This window comes from Centroberyx affinis, unplaced genomic scaffold, assembly GCF_046629955.1.
Source record: "Centroberyx affinis isolate AG114_WGS23_722 - 3 ecotype Tasmania unplaced genomic scaffold, CSIRO-AGI_Caff_v1 ptg002042l_1, whole genome shotgun sequence".
NCBI lineage: Eukaryota > Metazoa > Chordata > Actinopteri > Beryciformes > Berycidae > Centroberyx > Centroberyx affinis.
This window is the reverse complement of record NW_027280377.1, coordinates 90,607-117,062: the sequence shown is the minus strand read 5'-3', so window position 1 is coordinate 117,062 and position 26,456 is coordinate 90,607. Positions and strand designations below refer to the sequence as shown.

General features: G+C 43.5%; 1 protein-coding gene across 1 annotated transcript in view; it reads right to left on the bottom strand.

Annotated features, from left to right (window-relative positions):
- Positions 1 to 26,456, bottom strand: part of LOC139654104 (nuclear factor 1 C-type-like) — a gene marked incomplete at its 3' end in the record, with an annotated part of 91,049 nt that overhangs the window by 51,095 nt on the left and 13,498 nt on the right. The window contains exons 2-4 of the mRNA XM_071531140.1: positions 19,150 to 19,320; positions 15,399 to 15,575; positions 13,120 to 13,303 (exon numbers count right to left, since the gene is read on the bottom strand). Of these exons, the coding sequence (XP_071387241.1) occupies positions 13,120 to 13,303; positions 15,399 to 15,575; positions 19,150 to 19,320 (532 nt within the window). The remainder of the gene's footprint in view (positions 1 to 13,119; positions 13,304 to 15,398; positions 15,576 to 19,149; positions 19,321 to 26,456) is intronic.

Genomic DNA, 26,456 nt, shown 5'->3' with positions numbered 1-26,456 from the left:
GATCGGACAACGTACGCTCAAGTTCACACAACTTCCTGTCGCCAGTAGGCGGCGCAATGGCTATAACCGAATATCGGCACGTAGACGCGTGCAGGCCGGGACTCTCATCCGACCTGTGAAGTTTGGGCCAGATTTGACCACGTAGAGTCGCGTTACAACCCACTTCCTGTTTGGTGTCGCCAGTAGGTGGCGCAATGCCTATGACTCCCAATCGGCCTGTAGATGTCCTCAGGCCTGGACTCTGGACCAGCATGTGAAATCCGGTGCTGATCGGACGACGTAAACTCAAGTTAACGCAGCTTCCTGTGTCACGGCGAAACATCGAAATTCGCCGCGCCGCCAGGGCAATGCCGTGCGACGAACGCTCCCGATCTTGACCACGAAGCGTCATCAAGGTCCTACGGCTTTTCTGACCACATTTGAGGTGGCTCTGGTCAACCCGCTAGGAGTAGCACACCCCAGTATAAAACATGTCATTTCCTGTCGCCAGTAGGTGGCGCTATGACTATAACCGAATATCGGAACGTAGATGTGTTCAGGCCGGGACTCTCATGCAGCGTGTGAAGTTTGGTCCAGATTTGACCATGTACAGGCCAGTTACAAGCCACTTCCTGTTTCGTGGCGAAACGGGGAAATTCGACGCCATGCCACGCCCACGCCCTGTGACGAAAACTCAAGCTTTTGATAACTTTTCATCGTCCAGCTCTTTTATACACGCTGACCGAGTTTGACGTGGATCCGATCATTTGCCCAGGACAAGTTCGTTAAAGTACGACCCCTGCAAACGGCCAAAAACGCCCCAAAATGTCGCAATCAATTCAAAATGGCCGACTTCCTGTCGGGTTTAGGCCAGGGCACCAAGAGGCTTTTTTTTAAGTCTGGACATGATACATGTGCATACCAAGTTTCGTACGTGTAGGTGAAACAGAAAGGTGGGGGCTTTGGTTTTGAAATTTTGTAGGGGGCGCTATCGAGCCATTTTGCCACGCCCATGTCCGAGACCCATAAAATATCAAATTTTTCGCCACTTCTGACTGGTGTGCAAAGTTTGGTCCGTTTTCGAGCACTTTTAGCCCCTCAAAAATGCGATTTAAGAGTCAGAATAAAGATAATAATAATAATAATAATAATAATAATAATTCCTTCAGTTTCAATAGGGCTTCGCACGATGTCGTGCTCGGGCCCTAATTAAAACTGCAAGCAGTGATGAGCGGGCCCTCGCCTCCGTGTGCAAGTCGGGGCGTGTTGCAGCCGCGGGGCATGTAGACGTCGTCAGACCTGGACTCTGGTCCAGCACGTGAAATCCGGTGCAGATCGGACAACGTACGCTCAAGTTCTCACAACTTCCTGTCGCCAGTAGGTGGCGCTATGACTATAACCGAATATCGGCCTGTAGATGTATTCAGGCCTGGACTCTAGTCAAACGTGTGAAGTTTGGGCCAGATTTGACCATGTACAGTCGCATTACAACCCACTTCCTGTTTCGTGTCACCAGTAGGTGGCGCTATGACTATAACCGAATATCGGCCTGTAGATGTCCTCAGGCCTGGACTCTGGTCCAGCATGTGAAATCTGGTGCAGGTCAGACAATGTACACTCAAGTTATCGCATCTTCCTGTTTCACGGCGAAACATCGAAATTCGCCGCGCCGGCAGGGCAACGCCGTTTGGCGAAAGCTCTCGATCTTCACCACGAAGCGTCATCAAGGTCCTACGGCTTTTCTGACCACATTTGAGGTGGCTCTGGTCAACCCGCTAGGAGTAGCACATCCCAGTATAAAACATGTCATTTCCTGTCGCCAGTAGGTGGCGCTATGACTATAACCGAATATCGGCACGTAGATGCGTTCAGGCCGGGACTCTCATGCAGCGTGTGAAGTTTGGTCCAGATTTGACCATGTACAGGCCAGTTACAACCCACTTCCTGTTTCGTGGCGAAACGTGGAAATTCGCCGCCTCACCACGCCCACGCCGTGTGACGAAAACTCAAGCTTTTGATAACTTTTCATCGTCCAGGTCTTTTAAACACGCTGACCGAGTTTGACGCGGATCCGATCATTCGCCTAGGACGAGTTCGTTAAAGTACGACCCCTGCAAACGGCCAAAAACGCCCCAAAATGTGGCACTCAATTCAAAATGGCGGACTTCCTGTCGGGTTTAGGCACATGGTACCTACGGACTTTTTTTTAAGTCTGGACACGATACACGTGCCTACCAAGTTTCGTAGGTCTAGGACAAACGTACGGCCGTGAGTATTTTTTTGAAATTTGTAGGGGGCGCTATCGAGCCATTTTGCCACACCCATGCGCGAGACCCATAAAATATCAAATTTTTCGCCACTTCTGACGCGTGTGCAAAGTTTCGCAACTTTCCGAGCACGTTTAGGCCCTCAAAAGTCCGATTTTTTTGTCCGGCGAATAATAATAATAATAATAATAATTCCTTCAGTTTCAATAGGGCTTCGCACGAAGTCGTGCTCGGGCCCTAATTAAAACTGCAAGCAGTGATGAGCGGGCCCTCGCCTCCGTGTGCAAGTCGGGGTGTGTTGCAGCCGCGGGACATGTAGATGTCCTCAGGCCTGGACTCTCGTCCCTCATGTGAAATCCGGTGCAGATCGGACAAAGTACGCTCAAGTTCACACAACTTCCTGCAGTCAGTAGGCGGCGCTATGGCTATAACCGAATATCGGCACGTAGACGCGTTCAGGCCGGGACTCTCATCGGACATGTGAAGTTTGGGCCAGATTTGACCACGTAGAGTCGCCTTACAACCCACTTCCTGTTTGGTGTCGCCAGTAGGTGGCGCAATGCCTATGACTCCCAATCGGCCTGTAGATGTCCTCAGGCCTGGACTCTGGACCAGCATGTGAAATCCGGTGCAGATCGGACAACGTTCGCTCAAGTTCACACAACTTCCTGTTGCCAGTAGGTGACGCTATGACTATAACCGAATATCGGCACGTAGATGTGTTCAGGCCGGGACTCTCATCCAGCGTGTGAAGTTTGGGGCAGATTTGACCATGTACAGTCCAATTACAAGCCACTTCCTGTTTCGTGGCGAAACGTGGAAAATCGCCGCCTCACCACGCCCACGCCGTGTGACGAACACTCAAGCTTTTGATAACTTTTCATCGTCAAGGTCTTTTCTACACGCTGACCAAGTTTGACGTGGATCCGATCAACCGCCTAGGACGAGTTCGTTAAAATATGACCCCTGCAAATGTCGCAATCAATTCAAAATGGCTGACTTCCTGTCGGGTTTAGGCGCATGGTACCTATGGACTTTTTTTTAAGTCTGGACATGATACACGTGCCTACCAAGTTTCGTACGTCTAGGGGAAACGTACGGCCGTGAGTATTTTTTTGAAATTTTGTAGGGGGCGCTATCGAGCCATTTTGCCACACCCATGCACGAGACCCATAAAATATGTAATTTTTCGCCACTTCTGACGCGTGTGCCAAGTTTGGTGAGTTTTCGAGCACGTTTAGGCCCTCAAAAATGGAATTCTTTCGGAGGAAAAATAATAATAATAATAATAATAATTCCTTCAGTTTCAATAGGGCTTCGCACGAAGTCGTGCTCGGGCCCTAACAAGCAGTGATGAGCGGGCCCTCGCCTCCGTGTGCAAGTCGGGGTGTGTCGCAGCCGCGGGACATGTAGATGTCCTCAGGCCTGGACTCTCGTCCCTCATGTGAAATCCGGTGCAGATCGGACAACGTACGCTCAAGTTCACACAACTTCCTGTCGCCAGTAGGCGGCGCTATGGCTATAACCCAATATCGGCACGTAGACGCGTTCAGGCCGGGACTCTCATGCGACATGTGAAGTTTGGGCCAGATGTGACCACGTAGAGTCGCGTTACAACCCACTTCCTGTTTGGTGTCGCCAGTAGGTGGCGCAATGCCTATGACTCCCAATCGGCCTGTAGATGTCCTCAGGCCTGGACTCTGGACCAGCATGCGAAATCTGGTGCCGATCGGACGACGTAAACTCAAGGTAACGCAGCTTCCTGTGTCACGGCGAAGCATCGAAATTCGCCGCGCCGCCATGGCAACGCCGTGCGACGAACGCTCCCGATCTTCATCACGAAGCGTCATCAAGGTCCTATGGCTTTTCTGACCACATTTGAGGTGGATCTGGTCAACCCGCTAGTAGTAGCACACCCCAGTATAAAACATGTCATTTCCTCTCGCCAGTAGGTGGCGCTATGACTATAACCGAATATCGGCACGTAGATGTGTTCAGGCCGGGACTCTCATCAAACGTGTGAAGTTTGGGCCAGATGTGACCATGTACAGTGGTGTTACAACCCACTTCCTGTTTCGTGGCGAAACGTGGAAATTCGCCGCCTCACCACGCCCACGCCCTGTGACGAAAACGCAAGCTTTTGATAACTTTTCATCGTCCAGCTCTTTTATACACGCTGACCGAGTTTGACGCGGATCCGATCATTCGCCTAGGACGAGTTCGTTAAAGTACGACCCCTGCAAACGGCAAAAAACGCCCCAAAATGTCGCACTCAATTCAAAATGGCGGACTTCCTGTCGGGTTTAGGCGCATGGTACCTATGGACTTTTTTGTAAGTCTGGACACGATACACGTGTCTACCAAGTTTCGTACGTCTAGGGGAAACGTACGGCCGTGAGTATTTTTTTGAAATTTTGTAGGGGGCGCTATCGAGCCATTTTGCCACACCCATGCGCGAGACCCATAAAATATCAAATTTTTCGCCACTTCTGATGCGTGTGCAAAGTTGCGCAACTTTTTGAGTACGTTTAGGCCCTCAAAAGTCCGATTTTCATTAGCGACTAAGAAAAAGAATAATAATAATAATAATTAAAACTGCAAGCAGTGATGAGCGGGCCCTCGCCTCCGTGTGCAAGTCGGGGTGTGTTGCAGCCGCGGGACATGTAGAAGTCCTCAGGCCTGGACTCTTGTCCCTCATGTGAAATCCGGTGCAGATCGGACAACGTACGCTCAAGTTCACACAACTTCCTGTCGCCAGTAGGCGGCGCGATGGCTATAACCGAATATCGGCACGTAGACGCGTGCAGGCCGGGACTCTCATCCGACCTGTGAAGTTTGGGCCAGATTTGACCACGTAGAGTCGCGTTACAACCCACTTCCTGTTTGGTGTCGCCAGTAGGTGGCGCAATGCCTATGACTCCCAATCGGCCTGTAGATGTCCTCAGGCCTGGACTCTGGACCAGCATGTGAAATCCGGTGCTGATCGGACGACGTAAACTCAAGTTAACGCAGCTTCCTGTGTCACGGCGAAACATCGAAATTCGCCGCGCCGCCAGGGCAATGCCGTGCGACGAACGCTCCCCATCTTCATCACGAAGCGTCATCAAGGTCCTACGGCTTTTCTGACCACATTTGAGGTGGCTCTGGTCAACCCGCTAGGAGTAGCACACCCCAGTATAAAACATGTCATTTCCTGTCGCCAGTAGGTGGCGCTATGACTATAACCGAATATCGGCACGTAGATGTGTTCAGGCCGGGACTCTCATGCAGCGTGTGAAGTTTGGTCCAGATTTGACCATGTACAGGCCAGTTACAACCCACTTCCTGTTTCGTGGCGAAACGGGGAAATTCGACGCCATGCCACGCCCACGCCGTGTGACGAAAACTCAAGCTTTTGATAACTTTTCATCGTCCAGGTCTTTTATACACGCTGACCGAGTTTGACGTGGATCCGATCATTTGCCCAGTACGAGTTCGTTAAAGTACGACCCCTGCAAACGGCCAAAAACGCCCCAAAATGTCGCAATCAATTCAAAATGGCCGACTTCCTGTCGGGTTTAGGCCAGGGCACCAAGAGGCTTTTTTTTAAGTCTGGACATGATACATGTGCATACCAAGTTTCGTACGTGTAGGTGAAACAGAAAGGTGGGGGCTTTTGTTTTGAAATTTTGTAGGGGGCGCTATCGAGCCATTTTGCCACGCCCATGTCCGAGACCCATAAAATGTCAAATTTTTCGCCACTTCTGACTGGTGTGCAAAGTTTGGTCCGTTTTCGAGCACTTTTAGCCCCTCAAAAATGCGATTTAAGAGTCAGAATAAAGATAATAATAATAATAATAATAATAATTCCTTCAGTTTCAATAGGGCTTCGCACGATGTCGTGCTCGGGCCCTAATTAAAACTGCAAGCAGTGATGAGCGGGCCCTCGCCTCCGTGTGCAAGTCGGGGCGTGCTGCAGCCGCGGGGCATGTAGACGTCCTCAGGCCTGGACTCTCGTCCCTCATGTGAAATCCGGTGCAGATCGGACAACGTACGCTCAAGTTCTCACAACTTCCTGTCGCCAGTAGGCGGCGCTATGGCTATAACCGAATATCGGCACGTAGACGCGTTCAGGCCGGGACTCTCATCGGACATGTGAAGTTTGGGCCAGATTTGACCACGTAGAGTCGCGTTACAACCCACTTCCTGTTTGGTGTCGCCAGTAGGTGGCGCAATGCCTATGACTCCCAATCGGCCTGTAGATGTCCTCAGGCCTGGACTCTGGACCAGCATGTGAAATCCGGTGCTGATCGGACGACGTACACTCAAGTTAACGCAGCTTCCTGTGTCACGGCGAAGCATCGAAATTCGCCGCGCCGCCATGGCAACGCCGTGCGACGAACGCTCCCGATCTTCATCACGAAGCGTCATCAAGGTCCTACGGCTTCTCTGACCACATTTGAGGTGGATCTGGTCAACCCGCTAGTAGTAGCACACCCCAGTATAAAACATGTCATTTCCTCTCGCCAGTAGGTGGCGCTATGACTATAACCGAATATCGGCACGTAGACGTGTTCAGGCCGGGACTGTCATGCAGCGTGTGAAGTTTGGGCCAGATGTGACCATGTACAGTGGTGTTACAACCCACTTCCTGTTTCGTGGCGAAACGTGGAAATTCGCCGCCTCACCACGCCCACGCCGTGTGACGAAAACGCAAGCTTTTGATAACTTTTCATCGTCCAGGTCTTTTATACACGCTGACCGAGTTTGACGCGGATCCGATCATTCGCCTAGGACGAGTTCGTTAAAGTACGACCCCTGCAAACGGCCAAAAACGCCCCAAAATGTCGCACTCAATTCAAAATGGCGGACTTCCTGTCGGGTTTAGGCGCATGGTACCTATGAACTTTTTTTTAAGTCTGGACACGATACACGTGCCTACCAAGTTTTGTACGTCTAGGGGAAACGTACGGCCGTGAGTATTTTTTTGAATTTTTGTAGGGGGCGCTATCGAGCCATTTTGCCACACCCATGCGCGAGACCCATAAAATATCAAATTTTTCGCCACTTCTGGTGCGTGTGCAAAGTTGCGCAACTTTTTGAGTACGTTTAGGCCCTCAAAAGTCCGATTTTCATTAGCGACTAAGAAAAAGAATAATAATAATAATAATTCCTTCAATTTCAATAGGGCTTCGCACGAAGTCGTGCTCGGGCCCTAATAATAATAATAATAATAATTCCTTCAATTTCAATAGGGCTTCGCACGAAGTCGTGCTCGGGCCCTAATAATAATTCCTTCAGTTTCAATAGGGCTTCGCACGAAGTCGTGCTCGGGCCCTAATAATAATAATAATAATAATAATTCCTTCAATTTCAATAGGGCTTCGCACGAGATCGTGCTCGGGCCCTAATAATGGTTAGTTGCAGCCCTACCTGAGTTTCCCTCTTACCATAGACCATAATAGCATGTGAACCATGAAGTATTAGCTTCCCATTAGTATTTTCCCTTATGGAAAAAACACTCAGATGAGTTAGCCTCCTTACAGTTAGCCTGGTTAGAAAATCAGATCTAGGTCTTCCCTCACTGTTTCCCTGGTCTGCAAAACGCAGCAAAGCTAAAAATAACCTGGGAGCCCACATCAATACTCACACTGCTGAGACAGACTGACACACAGGCACACAGGCCCACAGGCACACAGACACACACACACAATGGACCTAATTCAGCCAATATTCATGTATGAGATAAAGAGGAACATGTGTATAAAAATATGGTGGAAATGTGATCACAGTAATGGAATCATGCAAAAGTATTTGGAATCAAGAGAAAGTGTGTGTGTGTGTGTGTGTGTGTGTGTGTGTGTGTGTGTGTGTGTGTGTGTGTGTGTGCGTGTGTGTGTGTGTGTTGGTTTGACAGGCTGATCAGTCTACTCTCCTCGTCCCTTTGGGCTCGCTGGGTGGGATAGGGTCTGGCTGGGTGGGGCTCACTGAGGTGGGGTCTGGTTGTCCTGCTTGTGTGTGGTTGCTCCTGGTCTTGCTTCTGTGTCAGGAGGGTCAGCTCTCTCCTGGTGTTCTCTCTGTCTGTCTTAAGCTCCCTCACTTCCTCTGTCAGCATGGCTGTGAGGCTCTCTCTCTCGTTAACCTGCAGCTCTCTCATCTCCACTCTCAGCTCATTTAGTTCTGCCCTGTAGTTGTTTCCCTCTTCTTTTAATTAACTTTAGTCTTAAGGAAAAAAAGTAGGAAAAATGCTCAAAAACAGTTCTTATATATTTTCTTAACTTTCTTCTTATGTTGCTTCCTAAGAAAATACTTAGGAATAAATGGTATTCTTGAAATGAAAGTTCTCACATTTGTTCTTGATTTTTTTCTTAACTTTAAGACGGCCCTTCACCTGTCTTAAAACTCCTACAGTGAAAAGGTAAGCCTCTAATATCATATATTTAAACACATTTTAGACAAGTAGGTTATAGTTCAAAGTCTTCATAGGTTCCCCTACACCTAACATTAAGATTAACATGTATTGTAAAGCTTTATTTGGTGTAGGGCCAGGTAGGCCTCTGTCTCATGTCTGCTGAAAATAAGCTGCAAATTTTACAGTTACCAACAGCAACCAATGTTTAAATCTTTGCTCTAGTTGCCCTAAATAGGTTTTTCCCCAATTGTTTTGTCTCCTAGCCTCAGTGATAGTAAGCATAAAGTTTATTAACCATAATTAATTCAGGCCCTATTTTGAGTAGTTCTTAAGTAGGAAAATTAAAGAAATTCATAAGAAATGAGACTGTACTAAGAAAATATTGAGGAATTGCACCTAAGAGCCTTCTTAAGAACTTCCTCAATTTTCCTCTTATGTAATTTCTTAAGATCTATCTTAAGAACACATTGGTGAATCCGGCCCCAGCTCTCTTATGTGCACAAGCACCATCTCAAGTTGGGAGAATTTTTGTACTTGTGTGTGTGAGAGATCACATTCCATTAGTGGCTGGTTGTGTTTGGTGCAGCTGGGGCTACAGCTGCTGGCTGTAGGTAAACTGTTATGGACACTGTTGATAGTTTTCCCCTGCTGTGCCATGTCCTTGATCTTGTAGAAGTCACTCTGGAATTGTCATAGACTGCCCTGCACAACTACAGTTGCAGTTTTGTGGAGGTTAACAGTAGTGTTGACTTGGGAGTCAGGGTATTCTTCCTCCTTAATCTTCAGGCTCCAGCCATTACAGAGACCTTCTCTCTTAACAGAGGGGTATATTGCATTCTGATGGCAGCGTGCCATGCAAGTGGTTGATGAGTGAAGAAAATCAGATTACTGACGTCCCCAGCTTTATAAAGGTCTGCAAACAGAGTTTCTGGCTCTGCATTAAAAACCTTCTGTTTGTAGGCTTTATGTGCATTGAGGATGGGTCTTCAGTCTGCTGCTGCTCTGTTGTCATATTGCAGTAAACTGGCTGTTGGTTTATGAATAAGAAAATGTCCCTTGTCCAATGTAATTTGATTGCCTAGCTTTGTTAGCTTAATTTAGCTTAGTTTAGCCTTGACCGATCTCTCTAAACTTTGTTTTAGGTAAAAAAAAACAAAAAAAACATACTAAGGCTTCTAGGCAAGGATTACTCACATCAATGTTGATTACAGTTAAAGCTCAGTGCTCTGGTCTTTTGTTCACTTGCTAGTTGGCATGTTAGCTTGTTGACAGTTGGCAGTTTCCTTGTTCACAGTTGACAGTTAGCTGGTTAGCAAGGTCTTTTGCTTCTTGGTTTTTCTTTAGATCTCTTACGCCATGCTGTTTTGCTGTATTAAATTTGAGATATTATTGTTCCAGGTCACCTTTATTCCTGGTATGATCAAATGATTCTTCACTTATCTCATTTTAAACCAACAAAAACAAAAATACTCTATACAAGATACAAGATACTTTATTGCCCCACAACCAGGTTGGTGGTATTTGATTTCAGTACAGTGTGTTAGCTCTGAATGAAACATATCTACATTTACCCCCCTTCCCAACAATAAATACATAAATACACACAAAGACAAACCAAACAGTAGGATCCGTCAGGGGTCTAGGTAAAAACTGTCCTTGAAGCGGGTGTTTTTGGAGTGTAGAGACCTGTAGCCTCTACCTGGGGCCTGGGCTGAAATAGGTAGTGTGCTGGGTGGTAGGGGTTGTCAGCAATCCTGCCAGCGCGAGTGGCTGTGCGGGTGGTGAAGAGGGAGTCCAGAGAAGGAAGGTCACACTCTGTGATTTTGGAGGCCTTGTTGACTATTTGCTGAAGTTTGTGTTTGGAGTAGCTGTCTGTGGTTCCGTACCAGACTGTGATGGATGAAGTGAGTGTGCTCTGAATGATGGCGGTGTAGAATCGGACCAGCAGGCGTTGTTTGACCCTGTACTTCCTCAGTTGCCTCAGGAAATACAGTCGCAGCAGGGCCTTCTTCATGATGGTGGTGGTGTTGATGTCCCATTTTAGATTATTGCTGATGTGGGTGCCGAGGAATTTGAAGGAGTCGGTCAGAGTTATGGGTTGGTCTGAGATTGTTATTGGCTGTTTGGGTGTCTTTTTTGTGGTCCTGAAGTCGATGGCTATTTCCATGGTTTTGGAGGTGTTGAGCAGGAGGTTGTTGTCGGAGCACCACATCACTGCCCTGTCCACCTCTTGCCGGTATGGGGACTCATTGTTATCTGAGATGAGGCCAACGATGGTGGTGTCGTCAGTGTACTTGAAAACCCAATCTCAGAACCCACCGTCTATCGGTCTGACGACGATTAGACTCTGGGGGTGACGGACAATATTTCGGGGTTCCCGGTGTAGCCAGCCAGACGCGAGAATGGAGTTGGAGTTGAGAGACGACGTCTCATATGCAGATATCTGTTTATAGAGATTAGCCGAAATGTCGTCTGGACCTAAAACACCTACAAAAAGTATCGACTCTCGTGTCTCAAGTTGCTAATCGGACTGTAAACAATGACCGGCGCACGGAAGAGGAAGTCTTGGCCCGGATGTCCGCTGGCTACACCGGAAACCCCGGAAACCCCGAAATATTGGCCGTCCCCCCCCGAGATTGTTGAAAACCTTAACTGAGCTGTCCAGGGAGGTGAATTGATTGGTGTAGAGAGAGAAGAGCAAGGGGGAAAGGACGCAGCCCTGAGGGGCCCCAGTGCTGAGGGTCAGGGAGCGAGATGTACAGTTGTTCACCTTGACTGTTTGGGTTGTGTTGTTTAGAAAGTCCAGGATCCAGTAGTTTATGGCTGGGTTGATGTTCATGTCCTGTAGCTTGGAGAATAGTTTATTGGGGGTGATGGTATTAAATGCTGAGCTGAAATCGACGAACAGGATGCGAGCGTAGGTGTTAGGGGTCTCCAGGTGTTGAAGTGTGTGGTGGAGTACCAGGCTGATGGCATTCTCTACTGACCTGTTGGCACGGTAGGCGAATTGATACGGGTCGAGCTGAGATGATGTGGAGGACTTGAGGTAGTCGAGGACCGGGTGCTCAAATGACTTCATGGCCACAGATGTGAGGGCAACAGGCCTGTGGTCATTGAGGCAGGTTATTTTGGTGGACTTGGGGACCGGGATGACGGTGGATTGCTTGAAGCACTGTGGGACTGTACACCACAGTAGCTGAGAGATGATCAGGCGCTGCTGCTTTTCTTTTGTTGCTTTTTTTTTTTGAAGACAGCTCTCACCTTGTCCTCCTGGATGGTGAAAGGAGGAGGGGGGGGGGGGGGGGGGTGGCTGAGGTGGGGAGCAGGGAGATGAGCCATGTTTATCAAACGTCGCATAGAGCTCATTGAGTTTGTCTGGGAGGTCAGGGTCCTCATCCGCAACTCATGTTTTCCCTCTCTCTGCACTATTTTAGTCTCTATCTCTCTCTTGCTCTCTCTCTTTGTGTTTCCAGGCTGCTGCCATTCTCTTACTCTTTGTCTTGAACAATAAAATGCTGACTAGTTATTCTTCCCTTAACCTACTTCTCTCTCTCTCTCTCTCTCTCTCTCTCTCTCTCTCTCTCTCGCTCTCTCTCTGTGTGCATGGTGCATGCAGTGCCTTATCAAACAGCCAGGGGTGTGTGTGTGTGTGTGTGTGTGTGTATGTGAGAAGATAAGGTTGTGCGACAGAAGATAGATGAAAGGAAGGAAAGAGATAAAGGGGCAGTATGGAGCCTGGGAGTGTCACCTTGTAGTGAGAAAATGTATTTCAAGGTATCAAAGTATTAACTGATATACACAACATGCTACTGTGTGTATATCATGCATGAAGTGCGCAGTGGAGTTTTTGCTAGTGACAGCCCTAATCTGTGTGCGCACTTCAGTTGTGATGTTGCAGAGAAGCCCATCTATGACGTCTATATCATCTCTCCAGTCTGCATATTGATGACAGTAGAACCCATCAACTGTCAATATCTTTGTCAGCTGCTTCTTACTAACAATAACGCAACATAATACCATCAAAATGCGATTAGTAGGCAATAATTATTACCTGAAGTAAAACTTGATTCACAAATCTCTATCCATTACACTTTATCAAAAACATAATTCAACAAAATCATTTTTTAATCAAGAAAAATTCTGGCGAATTAAAAGTATTATAAAGTTTCTATTAAATTGTGGGCCCATGTTAATACATTTTTTCTCACATGAATGATGAAATTGTGAACACAAAATAATGAAAGGGAACAAATTAACCAAATCAACCCTTGTATGAGCAGAGGTTACCCAGAAAAGAGGAACAGCATGATGGACAAAACCAAGTGCCAGCTTCATAAAAGAGGATTGACCCTGAATGTAATTGGTGACGACAAAATCACAATGGTGGAGCTGAGATTCAATGGCCAGAACAAGTACAAAATAACAATTAACGACCCAAAAATGTGTGTACGTATGTGTGTGTGTGTGTGTGTGTGTGCGTACCTCTCTCTTGTACATAGTAAGCCAGGTAGAGGTCGAGCTCTTTGACGGAGACAGAGATGTGTCGAGGCTGGACGCAGAGGACTGGATTGGAGCACTGGCCTCCTTTTACCAGCCGCTCTCCATCTGTGCTTTCCAATGGGATTCCTTTAAACAGGATCACCATGACCAGGTCCAACCTCCACACCTAGGATAAGACAAAACACAACAGTGGTTATCACTATGACTGAACATAATATAAAGCTAACTCCAACCAGTAGGGGTGTAACAATTTGTGGACTTGTGTCTAAGATACAGCGGCATTGATTCAAACAACTCCAATTGGGCAGAAGTGGAGAATCCCAGCCAAAGCTTTTTTATGTTAGCACCTTATAATGTCATTTATTCTGCGTGTGTTTCACTCGCTCAAAGAAAACAAACTTCCCCCTCCGCTCCGCGCTCCACAAGCTAGTCCACTGTTCCAAACTAGGGAATCCACATTGCTCCTCCTGAATCTGAGGTTCGACAGGTTTGGTGAAAGGCTCCTTTCCAGCACCCTGGCATAGGCTTTCCCAGGGTGGTTGGAACACACCCTCTGGTCTCCTTTTATGAAAATGGGGACCACAACCCTGTCTGCCAATCCAACGGAATTGTTCCCGAAATACACATAGAGCTTTCAGCATTTCAGGACAAAATCTCATCCACCTCTGGTGTCTAGCCACTGAGAAGCTTTCTGACTACCCTAGTGACCTCTGCCAAGGAGATGGGCTCTGACCCCTCCCATAATCTTCCAGCTCTGCCTCCTGTCCTGAGACATGTCTATCGGGTTCAGGAGTTCCTCATCTCCTGACAGTATCCCCAGTTGAGGTAAGTTGAGGTTTCCCCACCCGTGCTGAGAACAGCCTGTGTGATGTCCTGCCTTTGCAGAACCTGTCTGAGGCCGTCATCCTCCAGAGCGTCTCCAAACTCCTCCCACACCCGGGCTTTCACTCCTGCAACTACTGCTGGCCTGCTGGTACCTCTCTGCTGAGTCCAGAGTAGCCCGTGTCATCCAGGCCCAGAAGGCCTCCTTCTTCATCTTGACAGCCATTGCCCACCAGCAGCTGTTGTCCTCCCGTAGCTTCTGGGGTTGCTGCAATGACAAACCCTGACCACCTTTTGGCCACAGCTCCTTGCAATCACTTCCATGACAGAGGGTTTGAACAGGGCCCATTCCGACTCCATGTCCCCAACCTCCGCCCAAATACAGTAAAAGCTCACTCGGAGGTGAGAGTTGAAATCATTCTGGACAGAGTTCTCCAACAGGCGTTCTCAGCAAACCCTTACATTTGAGTCTACCGGTGCTGTCTGGCAGCCTCGCCTGCCATCTGATCCAACTCACCACCAGATGGTGATCAACTGATAGCTCAGTCCCTCTCTTCACCTGAGTGTCCAGAACATATGGCCTCAGGTCTGAAGAAAAAACTACAAAGTCAATCATCGACCTTTGGCTGAAGGTGCTCTGGTACCATGTATACTTATGAGCTGTTTGTTATGTCCGTTCAAAAAGCTGTGATGGTGATACTGATTGGAATTGTTATGTAAACCTACTGTACAGTAAACCTACCAACTTATTTAACTTATTCTAAAGAAGCTGCATTTTTTTTTTATCTGTTTGCCTATTCTGAATAAGCGTTTTTTATCTGTTAAGCTTTTATAAATAACCTGTTGTGATCTGTTAACATATTCTGAATGTTTTTTCATCTGTTAAACTATTCTGAATAAGCTGTGTTTATCTGTTAACATATTCTGAAAAAGCTGTTTTATCTAGACGACCAGTGTAGAATTGATCTATTCTACAATAAATACTGTATGTAATTAATCAAACTGCATCATATCCACCATATCAGAAATGGAGGACAATGAGTGGCTGATATCTGATTTTAATAAAAGGACAATATCTCGATTTCTGGAACTATATTAAATTGACAAACTTATAATATGCCCTACGTACGGATTCCCTTCCTATTCATTTATTTACTTGTTTAGTTGCTTTCTATTGTTTTTTGAGATGTATGCCATTTGGAATTTTCATTTGTACTGTAAACCACAAAGGTTGAAACAATAAAAATTTGAATTACCAAAAAAAAATAAAAGGACAATATCTGCCCCATGTACCATTCTAACCCTAACTTGTAGCCCCGAATCATATTCACCTGCTCAACTTCCAACATGTTTTGCTCCCTGGTGAAAACATAACTCTGGAAGAAAACTTTTTAGACTAAGCATCTAGCTAGGAGTTGTATCAACAGGGTTTAATTTACCTTGTCAGCTTGTCGGAGACAGTCAATGCGTCTCATCTTGCCTTTCTGGTCGGGGTTAGATAGGACGCAACACGCTGCCTTCTTCCCTGTGATTGACAGGACAAAGTCTTCTCTGCATTCAGGTCTGATGTCCTTTCTTAGCTTGGCCAAAAGACGGCTGGCCCACTTCTGTTTCACCTGGAAATAAAAAAACATTGGAAAAGAAAAATCACTCAGTAGCATACTGTTTTTGGATGAATATCTAAATTTGGTCTTTTTAATGCCTTCATGACTTTCATCATGATTTTAAAGATCAGACCAAATCCAACCTACAATTTTCCAGTGTTAATAAGTGATTATTTTTCAGTGATACTTTTTTGGAGTTGACAAGCATTAACTGGAGAGTTATTTGTCCAGTCATAGAGCTGATATGGCTCTGTAATAGCTGTTCAAAACTATCAAGTGTTAAAGGAATAGTTCACCCAAAAAAGAACATTCAGTCATTATCTACTCACACCCATGCCAGTAGAAAATCGGGTAGAGTTTGTTGGTCCATACAACAACTTAAATTAACTCTGATGGCTGTGGACTTATATACACACTAGCATAGTATTCATTTTTACACTCTCAGAGTTAAAGGAACAATCAGATATATTTTACTAGCTCGTTGCACAGAATAATCATAATATATCAGCGGGGGATCGCAAGCAGTCTGGCCCATACTCTATGCTTTGGGGGAAATTATCCACACACCCCCTTCCGTTGGAACTTTTTTAAGTTTCATTTGCGTAACCATGCAAGAACGTACTGCAACAAAGCCTCAAAAGCCCGACAAAGCCCACAATGACAAACCCCGCACCAAAACCAGAGTGAACATTACTGCAGCATTTCAAAGGTAGAGGTAGCTTAGGACTCTGAAAAACTTAAAGACTGATGCAGAGTCGACCTTACATTTGTTGGACGGGTAAGCAACCTATGACGTAGCTAACGTTAGCCACACAAGCTACATAGCAAACAGCTCCAGTGTATACAAATACATTTGATTAAAAAAAAAGTCACAAACAACCTGTTGCTAGTAAGTGGCTAAAGGCTATCGGGACTTCTGGAGGATGACACACAATTGCCGATGTTGTTGTAGTTCCTGTGGCTGCCGTTTGATGTTACTAAAGAGTCCATATTACTGATTGTTCCTTTAAAGTAACACTGATGATTTTGCTGTACTGGAACAAATGAAAATCTAGTCTTTCTAAAGCTTAAGTATTGGGACAGAGAGCTAAACAATGTTAAAAATTGTTCTTTTAACACTGTTAGAGGCCAATGAAGACCCATAATCAAAACCAGCCAGTCTGTTCTTTCCATATTCATCTTTTGATGTGGAATCCATATTACACTGTAGGTGTGTCAACAGTGATCGAGAAGACTTTCCTTAGCTTAGCTCCTTACCTACATATAACTGATTGTATGTCATTAGGTGGACATTTTCCTTACAATGCCCACACATTTTTGCATGGTGGGTCCAACCAGAATAGGATACCAAGAGGTTCAAATCCCTGTCTCATTATCTCCCTAACCACTAGCAATGGGTATGAGTAGTCAAATCCCAGATTAGCTTTAATGGACATTGAAATCAACTTTTGACATCTGGATATTATTTCTTAAAGAATGGATAACACACAATAATTACTTCAATTATTTACTAACTTCAGTTACATAAAAAGCAAAGTCCTGACTAAAATACATTGGTCCCTTTTTAAAAGCAAATCAAGTTTATTTATATAGCCCTTCATCACAAGCATGTCTCCAAGGACTTTACAGAGAACAAGCCTGCCTAGATCTAACTGATTAACAATCGATGATAAAACAAAATGATGCAATACAGCATGCAACAAAATAAGACACAAGGAAACAAAACAAAGCACAAGACACAAAGTAGATGGGTGGTGTGGATCATGTGGTTAGTTGGCTAGAAACATGTGTGATTTGTATGCTAGGGTGCTTGAGCCCATTTAAGCTGGTATGACTGATGGAGAGCCAACCCTCAAAATCACCACAGATACTGTATATTAACACTCTTTTTGAGGAATAATACTGTGCTAAATGGGAACGTTAGACTTGATATACACCTGGTATTAAAATGTGATCTGCATCTGGATATGCTGTTTGAATAATGAACAATCAGCTCATGCCGATTTCCATCTGGTCGTGTTGGATGTCTGCTTTTTGTCTAATTTGTGATTGTAATTTTTTGCAAAGCAGGCAAGTAGAAGGGGAGGAGAAGAAAAACTGACGTGGCTCCTGTTGCTGCACAGCCTGGTCTTACTTTTCCTTTGTTTTCCGTGGTGATACTTCTACCCACGGTGATAACGTTTCTACCTGCAGTGATGACACTTATATCCACAGTGATTATGTTTCTACCTGCGGTGATGACATTGCTACTTTCCCTTGATGATGTTTCTACCTGCGGTGATGGCATCTGTACCTGTGGTGAAGACGATGTTACCCGAAGTAGATGATTTGTGTCTTTGGTAATGATGTTTCTAACCATGGTGATGACGTTTCTACTTAAGTTGATGTTTCTACACACGGTGATGACAGTTCTACGTGTGGCAGTGATGTTTCTACCCACGGTGATGACACTTATATTCACAATGATGACATTTCTATCTGCGGTGATGATGTTTCTACTTGTGTTGATGATGTTTCTACCTGCACTGATGATGTTTCTACCTGCATTGATGATGTTTCTACCTGCACTGATGATGTTTCTACCTGCATTGATGATGTTTCTACCTGCATTGATGATGTTTCTACCTGCACTGATGATGTTTCTACCTGCATTGATGATGTTTCTACCTGCATTGATGATGTTTCTACCTGCACTGATGATGTTTCTACCTGCATTAATGATGTTTCTACCTGCACTGATGATGTTTCTACCTGCATTGATGATGTTTCTACCTGCACTGATGATGTTTCTACCTGCATTGATGATGTTTCTTCAAGCGGGGATGACATTTCTACACCCAGTGATGACATTTCTACATGAGCTTATGGCGTGTCTACCTGCAACAATGTTTCTACCCATCAGTGTGTGCTGTAGGGCTGGGCGATATGGACCAAAAATCATATCTCGGTATTTTTAGGCTGAATGGCGATACACGATATATATCTCGGTATTTTCTACAAAGTGGGCTAAATGTTCATTTGTAAGTAGGGCTGGGCGATATGGACAAAATCAAATATCACAATATTTTTGACCAAATACCTTGATATCGATATTGCGACAATATTGTAGGGATGACTATTGGTGCTTTCACAAAATATTTACACAATGAGATTTTTGATAAATAATCATCAGTAATGTGGATATAATGACTAAGTGGGTAAAGGCAAATAATAGAACAGCTAGAACAGTCTGGTAAGTTCAGAAAATGACATCACTTTACTGTAATGCAGCCTTTAAAACCAGGAAAAGACACTTATGCCATATCACGATATTACGATATCCAAAATCTAAGACGATATCTAGTCTCATATCGCGATATCGATATAATATTGATATATTGCCCAGCCCTAGTGTGCTGTGTGCATTTACACCTTGCATTGACATGGGCTTTTCCCTCTGATCAGGCCTATTTACATTGCTACATTGCAAGACACTGGTGTGACTATTCAGTTTGAATCAGAAATTCATGCCGCTATTCGATTTGTGAAACAAATCAAATTCAAAAGTCCCATCTCTACAATCCATCTATCTACTTATCCATCCCACCTCTGCTTTCTCCCCTAGGAGTTCGTCTTTGACAGCTCTCTCTTCTTCTTTAGTCATCCTTTTCTCGTGTTTTTTGAAGTACTTCCTTTTTCTGGCCTGGAGGTTGAACCAGGTGTAGGCGAAGGCACGGACCTGGGGCAGCAGGGCCTCAATGAACGGATGAAACTCATCCTATATGACAGATATAGATAGACAGATATAGATAGATTGACAGAGAGAGAGAGAGCGAGAGACAGAGAGACAGAGAGAGAGAGAGAGAGAGAGAGAAAGAAAGAGAGAGCTTCTTTAGCTATAGCTTCATTACTACTAATTTAACCAGGCACTTGAAGAAACAACATTTGAAGGGGTACAAGTTCTCACAGATAGTAGCTTGAGAGAAGTCTGCGCCCAGGCAGCAAACATTAGAAGATGCACTGAAAAACAAGATAAATTACACCACAACAGCAGAAAAAAGGAGAGAGAGGATTATTGAATTTATTGCCCTGGATGACCAGCCCCTCTTGGTGGTGGCGGTTTAATGGAGCATTTGGAGCGACTGCACAACAAGGTATGTGAACGCCTCTTTTGAACCATCTTTAGACAGCTGGCCCAGTGTAAAATGCAAGAGTAGAGTCGCGATAGAATTAATAATAATAATACATTTCCACAAGCGTCCTTTATCCATCTTTTACCTGGTGCAATCATCTTTACACTGTGGGAGGGGGATCTGCGGGAACCACTGTATCTCATGGATGATTGTTGTTTGATATTTTAAAACTAGGCCATTTATACATCCGGTAGATTCAAGATGTTACTGTTAACAGTTTTGCTAACTAAAATGCTTGAATTGAAACAAAGTCTCCATTAACCTAAATAAGGCAAGTGACTGTTTGCCACAACTTACATTACACAGAATTTTTAGCCAGGACAGATTCAGCTTTATGCCATTATACATTCTCTTTGTAAAGATGCCTTTGGATTGACTGAAAGATGTGAGAAATTTGGATTTCAGACGTCAGCCCCATGCCACTCCTGATGTGACCGCACACTGGATTGATTTGTGCTTTCACAAAGTGTTGAAAAGTAAACACTTCATTTAATTTATTTTTATTTATTTATTTTTATTTAACCTTTATTTAACCAGGTAATATCTCATTGAGATTAAAAGGAAATCTCTTTTACAAGAGCGACCTGGCCAAGAGGGCAGCATTGAACAACAGCACAAAGTTACATACAAGGACAACATAACAGCATAACAGGAACAACAGTTAACACACACACATACATTTAAAACAGACACTGACCGATCAAGTTTTCCTCCAAGTCTTTTAACACTGATTTGAATTCTCCTAAAGAAATCAACTCAAGACAAAAATGATGGATCAGTACTCGGCCAGTCACCTTCCACCCCTCCTGATCGACAAGCTGAACGACACAGAAAAGATGCAAGAAAATGTAAAAAAAAAAAAAAAAAAAAAAGCAAATATTTTTTACTAATATTTATACAATAATAAATATATGTATATATTTATTAATTACAGTAAAACCCATTTATCCAAACCTCAGAGTTCCGAACTAGTCAACCGAACTGAACGAGGAAATGCAGTATTTAATGTCACTGAGCGTCACTGTTGTTTAGCAATGCTTCCCTTCACCACCCCCTACAACTACTCCAATTATGGTATTTAATTTCTTTTTGATAGCAATTGAGACACCTTTTATTTTGTTTGTGGCACAAGAATAAGAAATTACTTTCACCCTGTCCGGCAGTTCCAGCACTACGTGCTTGGACCCCTAATAAATAGGGGTGGAATAATAAAAGAGGGCGGAAGGCGGAAGCTTACAATTAAAGTCCCCATGAAATGAACTCCAATTACTTTTACTTTCTGGAGTATCTTTAATGGTGACCTCATGCTGCACCAGTAGGTGTAAATATAAATTTCAACCAATAAAACCGTCACAGATTTTTGAGCAATCTTGCCCCTCCACCCCTCCCATCAAATAAAACTGCCTTTCTCTCCCTGACTGATATTGCATTGGTTTAGACCAGTGGTTCTCAACGTGGGGTCCGGGGACCACCAGTGGTCCTTGAGGGGGGTCCCAGGGGGTCCCCAGTAAATTGATGAATCGTTAAACTCCATTTACAAGAAGTTAACACAATTAGAGAAAGAATGACTGTTTTGATCATACTATAGTTTCTACCTACAATACAGATAGTCATGGAATTCTGGACAAAATCATATCTAACAATAAAAATATTCTCAGATTTGGGTCCGAGTGGTGGACTGTCCAAATGGGGGTCTGTGGCTCTAATGTGGACTAAATTAGGGGTCCTTAGGGGATATGAAAAAGGTTGAGAATCACTGGTTTAGACTATTGGTTAATATTTGCAATGTTATTACAATTGAAGCACTGTATTGCTTTGCAACATATGACTCTTTCCTGTCATGCCAATAAAGCTGATTTGAATTAGATTTTGATTTTGAATTTGGTTTAGACTTTTGAATGATCCCTCACCGGTTTGGGCAGAGCACCCTGCAAACCAAGTGCTAGTGTACAGCAATTTGACAAGCATTCCAATACAATTTGTGAAAAGGTAAGCAAGGCTACAATCCAGGCCTGAAGCATAGATCAACAAAATAAATAAGTAAATAGATCAGGGGGAGGACATAGCCCAGCTCAATGGTTGGCTGAACAGCAGCAAGAGTAGCAGTAGCCTCAAGGATAACAAGGTAACAGTGAGGAACATAAAAGCACAACTGATGTCTTCTTTGTGGCTGAAGCCAGCACTAAATCAAGCTCACTCTATCTATTTGCATCATCCTCATCATTCACAATGATGATGATCATAATCGTCATCATCATCGTCACCACCACCATCATCAACTGTTTCCTATAGAAGATTTAAACAAATTACAATATATAGTAACCATGTCAAAGTATACAGGTTTTTAAGTGAGTAGAGATCATAGTAGTCTTGCTAAAACAGCGACAACTTAATGTTTACTTAGATACAGTCTTTTATAGATAAGGATACCATGCTATAGAGAAAAAAAGGGGGGGGGTGGCGTAGGATACACATATTGTCCATATTTGCGTCAATCATTTTATGAAGATCAGCCTATATTGCCGGACAGGGTCTTAAAATACTGAGCTAGGTTGGTGACCTCATTGTCAATGGGAGATATTAGATTTTAATTTCAATGGCTAACATCAAGAAGTCTGATGAATAATTAACTCTAAATGGCCTCCACTTGACTGGAGGCCACTGAACGTTACTTTACTTTGCGTTAAATTAAAGTTAAATTAAAGTTAGTGTTTCCATCTCAAGTTGTGACGTTTTTCATCTTGCACACCACTTCATCTAAATTCGCTGGCTCTCCTTTTTCATTAGGTCGATATCCGAAATGCTGCCAAATTACAGCAGTGGATTTTTGTTTTTGGGTGAAACGTTGTTATTCATTCTCCGACCACAGGGGTAGCTTGGTTATACACTGTGAATGGAAAAACAAGCCTAGAATCTTGGTTGCAGAATGATAAATGGGGGAACATGCGCGCATCTATATTGTATTAAGAAAATCTGATTGGGATCGCTGTGGATGACCTTCACATCACATACAAATGGTAAACATTGCTCTCATGTGCTAAGCTACGTAACATTGTTTGCCAGCTAACCTAGTGGCGCACTGTGTCTACATCATATGATTCGTTGTTCTAATTGGTTTGAATATTTACATAATGCAAGCCAGTGAGCCAGTGTCACTATTCCTAAAGAATTAGCTGGAATGATGGAAAAATGATTAAGAATCCGCACTACAGACATTCTGTCAGCTGGTCGATAGCAACAGGGTTGCTCAGTGCATGTAAGTGAACGTAAAAGTTCCAACTGCAACCAGCAAATGTTTTGTAAATACGACGATAAAATACTTGTGTGAAAAGTTAAGGCGTCTGGTTTAATAAATAATAATCTAAAGTAAAGACAAACAATTATGAACATACTGACAATGACCATTGATTAATCCAAAGTTTTACCTTAGAAAATTAACTACAAAGGTGAGCGGGCTACTCAACTAATAGCACATTACAATGGCTTTTCCAAATTTCACATACATTTCACTGCACAGTTTAACTGTGCTAAGAATGTATATATGCAGTACTGATCACTGTAATTTCCAAGAGGCTGGATTTTTTTTTTCACAGGGAAAGGTATTCCAGACGGCCTCAAATACAAGGTATTCTTGTCAGGTGCAAATTTTTTCTTGGCCTAATTTAAGGTTGCACATCATAGAAAAATGTTCCTTACATTCAAGTAAAGCAAATACTAAGCGTTATCATCTCCATAAAAACAATTTAATCGGTTAATACTGTTAAAGGACAAACAAAGGACAAATGTAAAGCTCTCTGCAGCCAGTAAAAATAAATGCATTTTTGAGAATTTTACAGCTGTCAATCTGTTCCCTCAATTAAGATATTAACCATATCTACTTTAAACATTCCTAATTAAATAGCTTTATAAATACAAGAAAATTACTTTAAGCTTACAAACCAGAAGACCAGTCAACGGTCTGTCACTGGACATAGTCACTGTCAGGGATGGTGAGTGGTGGATTAATAGGATTACTGTACTTTTTATTAGGTATGTAATGTAATCTCCAAGAGTTCAACACTGCCTCAGAAAACAAGATGCTAAAATCTGATGAGAAAGTTCATTGAACAGGTAAAACAGGAGTAATCTATAATCTGTAATAGATTACATTATGAGAGTAATTTTCCCAACCGTAGTGTTCAGGTGTAATTTAAGGTCACAGCCAACAGTGCTACTGGCTCACTGCCTGGCCAACAGTAACACAATCACAATCGCGCACGCACACACACACACACACACACACACACACACACACAGGCCTGCAGTCTATTATCTCTTTCTAAAAGCAATGTGAGTGCAGTAAGGTTAAAGCTGAGTGGAGAGACATTAACAGGTCTAGCCTACATGAAGAAAATTATGAAAATATGCACTTCATATTGATATGTTGTATTCAAAGTATTTCACCTGCTTTAGTCATATTAATCACAGCCTTTATCATACTGGTTCTGAATTACTGGGCTGACAAAGCAAGAATTAAGTCAAGCAATTTAAAGATCCAGTTCAATGACTTAATTTGTCAGGAACAGCTCAATTTCTACTGCCATTAGGCCTAGATCCTGGAGGGGTGTCACTTATTCAGTTTTTGATAGTTCATCTAGCTTTAGTAGCCCTAAGTAGCCCATGCTTTAGAAAAGAGGTGAAAACAGCAACATAGCTGGATTGTGTGGATTTTGATTAATATGATTATGTCTCAGTGGAATCTCCACATAGCACAAATTAGTTTCAGGGTTGGTTATATAGTCTGATATTGTTTATTGCAGGTTTAAAGTCCATAGTAAAATTGGTGGCAAAGTAAATTCTTTTTCCTACTGTGAAACTACTGTAAAGCCTACTGTGAAAATATTTTAGGTGCCACAAGTCAAATTCCATACCAAATATTAAGTACAAGTTAGGGCTGGGCAATATATCGATATTATATCGATATCGTGATATGAGACTAGATATCGTCTTAGATTTTGGATATCGTAATATCGTGATATGGCATAAGTGTTGTCTTTTCCTGGTTTTAAAGGCTGCATTACAGTAAAGTGATGTCATTTTCTGAACTTAACAGACTGTTCTAAAACAGGGAAGGAAACCCTGTCTTTGCATTTTATTTTGATCACAGTCTTGTTTTAATAAAAGTGCTTGTGACATCTCACATGTGGCTTTGACTTACAACTGAACATTTAGCCCACTTCGTAGAAAATACCGAGAGATATATCGTGTATCGCCATTCAGCTTAAAAATACCGAGATATGATTTTTGGTCCATATCGCCCAGCCCTAGTACAAGTCAAGGGTTAAAACAATACAAGGGTTCTCATTTAATTGAGGTAAGAAGGTCTGTCATACCATGTTAATTTACTTTACACCATGGATGATTATATCACTTTACTGCTGGGCTCCAGAGTGCAACCATTTAGCTGCATTTTGCGACTAAATGGTAGCAGAGATGGTGCGACTAAAATTTGTAACTAGGAGCAGAGAGAGAGAGAGAGAGAGAGAGAGAGGGACTAGAGTGTGGAGCTACCTATTTCTATACTGTGCGGGAGTTTTGTCTAGTTGGTAAGAGTGAGATGAACAATGAAAAGAACAATCGATTCATTTAAAGAAAAGACCTTCCTGGTACCACTTTGTTGAGGAGGGGGACAAATCAGATGAAGAGTCAACAGCAGGTGATTGCGTGAAAAAGACAAAGACATACACTTTCCAACATGAATGGCTCACACAAATACATGGCTGAGATACTGCAACAAGCACTGATCCTGTACAGGTCCACGGCGCGTGTTCAGTTCAGTTCAGTTTAAGTTCAAGTAAATGCATTGAAGCATTGCCACACAAATTAAGTTCAATTACCTAATTCCACTAACTTTACTTAAATACCACAAGGTAATAACGTTACCGTTAAGGTTTGTAGGGCAGCAGAAGCCGAGTTATCAAGTTACTGTTTACAAATCCTGTTCATGAAGCAACAGATGACTGACTGGCTGGTGCTCCTAAAGATTTCCACACCAGTGCTCCTAGTGGACAAAGTTAGTCTGGAGCCCTGCTTTACTGAGACACATGATCAGAGCAACCAGAGACTGCAGACTGTCCAACAACTGCTAAAATGCTAGTAACAACAGGAAGCTTGAAAAATGCTTATTAGCTTCAGGGTTACCACTTGTTAACAACCCATTAAATGTTATGTATTGCTGTTGTCAAAAATCACTTTTTTTTAGGCCATTCATCTCATTCACACAAAACTTAATGTGGGCCATCTTGGGACCATCCTCCATAAAAGTTGCATAAAGATAATTGATAGGCCAAATGGTTTGGCTTTTATCAACCTTTGAACTTTTAACGGAACACAGCCCAACACAAAATTGGTCATAACTAATTGACAAAACCAAAATTTGAAACACATGTTGAAGCAACACTGCTTGAGCACACCCACAAAGGCATTCTGAGTTCTAGGCCTACACCTAGTGGGTGCTACAAATGCTACAAATGTTTATATCTTATAATTGACCGCATAGATTTCTATGACATTTTCTTGACTTGGACATGATCCTACATCAATCATGCCAACACCTACATCAATCACGTCTCCAAGTTGTGATTGATTGATCTTGATTGCATTAATAGGACATGTAGCCTATAGCCCATAGTCACGTTTCTTGGACTGTGACCAAATTGCGCATGTGTCTAGTTCACCATGT